Here is a 6,562-nt window from a genome sequence, read left to right on the forward strand (position 1 = left end):
AGGGTTAAAGCCGACAAAGAAACAAGGACAACACTGCTGCAACCTGAGAAACGTCCTACTTCTACAGAGATGTGCTGCCTCGCTTTGAATCGTTGCAGCCGCCAACTTTACTGTTCTCTACTGAAAACAGAGAACGGCATCCTTGTGCTTTGATTGAGCACAAGGAATCACATTAAATTCATCCAAGTTCATTTATGAAGTTGATTAATCTGTAAAGAAGTAAAACAAACATAAATAAAGTGAGTTTGACAAACTTTATTCAGATATTTGTGGCCACTATTAAAATATATGTATATATTTTAAGTTGGAGCTCCGTTCTCTTTTTTTTTCAGTGGTGAATAATTGGAAAGTGGAAGAAAAATGATACCCGGTTTAAACTTTTAACCAATAAAAAATCTGAAAAGTGTGGCGTGCATTTATAATTCTGTCCTGTGAGTTATTACTTTGTAGAAGCACCTTTTGCCGCAGCGGCAACTATGGATTACTTTATGATCCACTAAACACTGAAAAAATGACGTGGAAATGACTTTGGTCTTACAAAAGTACTGTTGTGTTTTGTTTGATTTAATTTTTCAGCATTCCGTCACGCCCAAAATCTTTTCTAGTTTCAAGTGCAAAAATGTTAGCACACTTGAAATAAGACAAAACTAAGTTACAAGTAACTTTTCAGTGAGAAAAAGGAGCTTGTTGGATACAATAATTTCTTAATATCGATGAAAAAGTATTATTTCCACTGACAGATTATGTCATTTATAACATGGGAAAATATCTTGTAATAAGTGAAAGAACCAGAGGCTGCACAGTGGCGCAGTTGGTAGAGCTGTTGCCTTGCAGCAAGAAGGTTCTGGGTTCAATTCCCAGTCTTTCTGCATGGAGTTTACATGTTCTCCCTGAGCATGCGTGGGTTTTCTCCAGGTACTCCGGTTTTCTCCCACAGTCCAAAAACATGACTTTCAGGTTAAGTGGCCTCTCCAAATTGCCCCTAGGTGTGAATGTGTGTGTGCATGGTTGTTTGTCCTCTATGTTGCCCTGCGACAGACTGGCGACCTGTCCAGGGTGAACCACACCTCTCACCCAGAATGTTAGCTGGAGATAGACACCAGCACCTCTCCTGACCCCACAAAGGGAAAAGGGTGTAAAGAAAATGGAAGTGAAAGAACCACTGGTAGTTTTNAACACAGCAAACCCCAAAACAAAGTGGTGGATCCAGACGTTTAAATTATATTTAAAAAAATCCAGATACCTTTCAGGCTCCTTTCTGTGTCCGGATGGAGGAAAAACGGAGAGCTGGCAAAAAAAACATCCAGATATATTGAGAGCTTCTCTGGCTCACTTAGAGCGAAGCGGCTGCTGGGCTCAGCTTAACGACGCGCTGAGTCAGAGCAGAGACGCGGAGATTCAACAAGCTTCACTTTAACGGCCGCAGGGTTAATAATAAAATCAATGAAGCACGAGGCGTGTTTATCAAAAAGGCAGAAATTGTTTCTGCTGATTACTTAAAATCCACGTGAAGTGTGCAGAGAGTGTGTTTATGTGTGTGTATTTGTGCGTTTGTTTGTAATATCTTGTGGGGACGATTTTCCTGACATATACTACGTTATGGGGAAGAATTGCTCCTCGTGGGGACCGGAGCCTGGTTCCCACGAGGGGAAACCCTGTTTTTGGGTCAGGGGTCAGAGTTAGGGCTAAGGTATGAATTGAGTTTTGGTTAGGGTTAGGGTTAGGGTTAGGTATGTGATGGTTAGGGTTAGGAAAAGGGTAAAGGTAAGGTTTAGGCTGTAGAAATGAGTAGAAATGAATGGAAGTCAATGGAAAGTCCCCACAAAGATAGAAACACAAACATGTGTGTGTGTGTGTGTGTGTGCGTGCTTGAGTGAGGAAAGTCTCTCAAAATCCCCGATTGGTTCCAGAGGACTCGCCGGCGAAGATAAATCAGCAGTTTGGAGGGGAAAAACGAGGCCTTGCGTAAAGGTTTCCACAATCCTGAGTGAGAACTCGCTTTCCGCACGCATCCACTCCAAAACCAAGAGGGACGCCGCGGCTGGTTTAGGAACTCAGGAAGAAGAGCCTATCTGGGGGAAAAAAACGCTGCGCCGCCGCCACCATTCGACTCACCACAAAAACAAGTTTGCCCACGTTGGTCCAGGGGAAGTCATACAAAAGCTGCCTGACAGAGCCGACATTCTGCAACACAGAGAAGGGGGAACGAGGGTTAAAGCCGACAAAGAAACAAGGACAACACTGCTGCAACCTGAGAAACGTCCTACTTCTACAGAGATGTGCTGCCTCGCTTTGAATCGTTGCAGCCGCCAACTTTACTGTTCTCTACTGAAAACAGAGAACGGCATCCTTGTGCTTTGATTGAGCACAAGGATGCCTTCTTGCAGCAAGAAGGTTCTGGGTTTAATTCCCGGTCTTTCTGCATGGAGTCTGCATGTTCTCCCTGTGCATGCGTGGGTTTTCTCCGGGTACTCTGGTTTCCTCCCACAGTCCAAAAACATGACTTTCAGGTTAAGTGGCCTTTCCAAATTGCTCCTAGGTGTGAATGTGTGTGTGCATGGTTGTTTGTCCTCTATGTTGCCCTGCGACAGACTGGCGACCTGCCCAGGGTGACCACGCCTCTCGCCCGGAACGTTAGCTGGAGATAGGCACCAGCACCTCTCCTGACCCCACTAAGGGAAAAGGGTGTAAAGAAAATGGAAGTGAAAGAACCACTGGTAGTTTTTCATCAATATTATGAAATTATTGACTTGAAACACATTCTTATATCTTGCTGAAAAGTTACTTTAATCTTCTTTCAAGTGTACTAACATTTTTGCATTAAAAACTACGCAAAAATACTTCAGATTTGGGGTTTTTGCAGTGTATTGTGGCAAAATGTGGAAAAGTTAAAAAACTATGAATACTTTTGTGAGACCAAAGACATCCTCGCATGTCATGCTTGCAGAGAATGATGCTAAATTGTTTTGAGACCCTAAAATCAGCACAATTCAGCCTCTTATTGGTAAGGAAGAGACTTTACCTGAAATATCTGTATTCCACGTAAGGTCAGACCCAGTGTGAGCGACGCCTCAACTTCCTTCTTATCCTGTTGATGGGGAGGAAAACAGATGAGGAGGGAATGAAACAGAACGTGAAATCCTGCCGGAGCTTTTCTCACCTTGTACAGCCTGTAGTAGTGCACCGTGACGTCGTCGAGCTGAGCGCACTCCTTTATGTACTTGAGGTGCGCCTCTGAGGCGGTGAGTGCAAACTGGTCCTTGTGCATGTTGGGGATGTGCCTCAGGATGTACTCCCGGCCACGCTTGGCTATCACCTGAGCAGGAGGAGATACAGAGGGAGCCGTCAGGCTGCGGCGAGCGAAGGCGACGTAGGTGCCGAAGCCGCCTGGCGAACAGACGCCAGAGAGGACAGCCTGAGCGCTGGCCGGAAACACTGACCGGAAACGCTGACCGGAAGCGCGGCCGGTGAGCTTCCAGCCGATTCAGTAACTAAGTCGTCTCCGTAAGCGGCGGCTAAATCTGCATGAGATTTGCTTTGGGGAAAACGTACATTGTTGACATTCCAACAATTTCCTGTAGGCACCGGTTTGTGCTGTGATAAAGAGGCAGGGGGGCTAATCACAGGAAGTGGAGGGCAATCAGACGGGTGTGGCCGTCAGAAGGCCGATGTTACCAGAATAGTCATCTTAAGGAACTCTGTGTGCCACTTTCAGGGACAAAAATAAACTAGAACTCCCAGTTTCCATGGGGCCGCATGATAAAACGTATGTAATAGTGTTTTAGAGTTTTATCAGCGTCATGTGTAGATAGTTTGCCTCGAATCCAGGACTGTCCGCTCTTGGGGTCAGGACACTAACGGTGTAAAACTGTGTGTGTGATTTAATCTCGTTATAAATACATCTGTTTTGTGAAGGCCTCGAAGGTTTCTCAGAGAACATTAGTGAAGAAAAAGCACCATGAAGTCAGTGGCGACCCCAAGGGGTGGGCTCGGGGTGCCATGGGCCCTTCTTTGAAAATACTGAATACCAAATTGGCCTCTATTATAATCATGTTCATGTCATAGAAAACTTCTCCAATGAAGACATAAATGTTAAACCTAATAAACAAATAAATAAAATAAAAAAATTAAATTATTATATTATAATATTATTATAATTTTTTAGCTGTTCCCCTGTAAAATGTTTAGTGGCCTTGCCTGGATATTTTGATGAAAAATGTATTTATTTATTTATTTATAAAAAGTTTCTGTAGGCGGAGCCACAATGGAGTGGTTAAGGTTGAAGCATATCTATGTGTTAGAATGGCCCAGTCAAAGTTCAGATCTAAATACAAGAGAATCTGTGTTCGAACTCACATCCAGTCTGACTGAATTTGAGCTCTTTTGCAAAGAGGAATGAAAAAAAAAAAAGAAAAAAAAAAAGTCTAGGTGTGCAACACAGGTGGAAAAATGATCAAAAAGACTTATGGCTGTAAACTTCAGTGAAAGTCGCTCTACTAAAGTAACCAACTCAAAAAATCTGCAGTCGTGTGCAGTTTCCCCATTATGCACTGCTTTTTTTTATTTATCTATCCTTACAAATACAATTAACATACACCAGGATTTGGGAACAAAATATGAAAGAATGTGTTGTGAAACATCTAAACAGAAGAACGTACTGCATTTCCTACATTATTGTTTAAATTAAAGAAGGTGTGATGTGAACTGAAGACCGTCTACATGCTGTTGGTGTGTCCCACTCACCCATTGGGGGAAGTAGGCCTCGGGTTCAAAGTACTTCCCAAAGTGCTTGTTGCGTTTGAAGTTCCCGAGGTCGGCCTGGAGAGCGAAGGCTGCCAGGAGGAAGTAGGCCTCCTCTCTTTGGATGCACTGTGAGAGCAGCACCTGCTTCCTCAGGTGCCAGTAGTAGTAGTACCTGGCTACCCGGTCGCTGCACGACACACAGGGCGCGGCGCGGTTAGCTCAGGTTTCTGACATTACTGTGAATGTTGGCGAATTAGGAAAACAAGGCTCACAAATCTTTACTGACCTGATTAATCTCCCGTTCTCCACATAATACTGAGCTCTGAAGTGAATGATCATCGGAGGCCCAAACTGATCAATACCCTGGAAACGCACAAGAGGAAACACATCAATCACTGCACCGTGGGAGAAAGGCTGAAAGTGCAACAAAATATTGGTTCTAAATTGAACTATAGTTTGGCTCCATGGAAAGTCCGGCTCATTTTTTTAATGCGTAATCAAACGGACTAAAATCAGTTTTTAAGCAATTTGCTTAAAAACCTCAGTTCAGTCTCAGTTCTGTTGAAGCAAACTGTGGTGCAGTTCGCATACTCATGTTAACGCTAAGCAGACTGGAGACTGTTTCAAAGGTGGGAAGTGGACTATTACTGCAGGGCATTCTGGGTAAATACAATCAAAAAACCACTGACCACTAAAGTTTGACGCTTCTCCATTTTTGTTTACATTTCGTGAAGAAGGAAGTTGCGCTGATGTCTTCCTTTGAGGTTTTCGTATCGTTTCCTTCAGTGGTTCTTGTTACAGCGCCACCACAGGCCAGGAGGGGAATTAGTTTTTCAAAGGGTTTGGTTCGTGTGACACAGTGCAGCGGAAAAGAAAAACCGCACCAAGTGGAAATGTAACAAAAATTGCAACTTTGGTCTCTAATCAAACAATGTACCAGACATCCTTAAAGATCCTCTATTGTTGTAATGTTTACTGTAATTTTCCGACCAGTCAAATCCTTCAATAACAGGCATGGTTTAAAAAAAACCCCAGCAACAACAGAGCCAAGTCACCACATGAGTGCATTACTTCCACTTCATGGCGTTATGTAATGCAGATAAACGTCGTAAACAAGATAGAGCATGAATGCTTGAGATGTGAGATCTTTGTGCTAGTATTTACGAACACCTCAAAACCCAAACAAACTGCAGAGTCTATGCAAAGTTTTGCTGACAAACGTGTGATTTTTGCACATTAGAAGTTTGGGAACTATCAATTGTCGTCTTCTCATCTACGTCTTACTTTTTTCTTGCCAGTGTGAGTGAAAACAGTGCTGAAATCGCATTTTCTATATTTGTTTAAACGAGTCGATTCTGAGCTAAATGTCACATAACGTTTCTTCTCACCTTGCTGGCTTCTCTCTTCCATTCTTTGGGGCAGTACTTAGACAGCTTCTGGTCTAACTCCATGTAGATGTGTTCATTATCTGCGGGACAGGAAAGCAGGCTTCACTCACTCATTCAGCACAAGCAGATGCTGGAGAAACTTTCACTAATCTACCAGAAAAAGATGCAGACAAATAAAAAAAAAAAAAAACTTGAAATGGAAAAAGTTAGGTGCAACACACACGTTTTGTTGCTTTCATTCCCATTTCGAAGGAAATGGCAAAAATATTTAACGACCAGATCCACCCAGTCGTTAAACTTTGCTACAAAACGCGAGTATTTCTGAAGAAAGAATGAGCTTGTTTCTTGTTGCCGAGAGACACAACGTGAATACAGAGAAAATAGAAAACAGAGTTGACACAAACAACTTACTTTTAATGGATCCTCTTCTA

At 43.0% G+C, this 6,562-nt stretch overlaps 1 protein-coding gene across 3 annotated transcripts in view; it reads right to left on the reverse strand.

The window, feature by feature from the left end:
- frmd6 (FERM domain containing 6) overlaps positions 1–6,562 on the reverse strand; it is a 30,066-nt gene that overhangs the window by 4,869 nt on the left and 18,635 nt on the right. For all 3 annotated transcript variants that reach the window (XM_016676314.1, XM_007561841.2, XM_007561842.2), the window contains exons 4-9: positions 6,132–6,211; positions 5,030–5,106; positions 4,744–4,930; positions 3,161–3,316; positions 3,023–3,088; positions 2,116–2,184 (exon numbers count right to left, since the gene is read on the reverse strand). In XM_016676314.1, the coding sequence (XP_016531800.1) occupies positions 2,116–2,184; positions 3,023–3,088; positions 3,161–3,316; positions 4,744–4,930; positions 5,030–5,106; positions 6,132–6,211 (635 nt within the window). The remainder of the gene's footprint in view (positions 1–2,115; positions 2,185–3,022; positions 3,089–3,160; positions 3,317–4,743; positions 4,931–5,029; positions 5,107–6,131; positions 6,212–6,562) is intronic.

The sequence above is a fragment of the Poecilia formosa genome, unplaced genomic scaffold, assembly GCF_000485575.1.
Source record: "Poecilia formosa unplaced genomic scaffold, Poecilia_formosa-5.1.2 Scaffold131, whole genome shotgun sequence".
Taxonomy (NCBI): Eukaryota; Metazoa; Chordata; class Actinopteri; order Cyprinodontiformes; family Poeciliidae; genus Poecilia; species Poecilia formosa.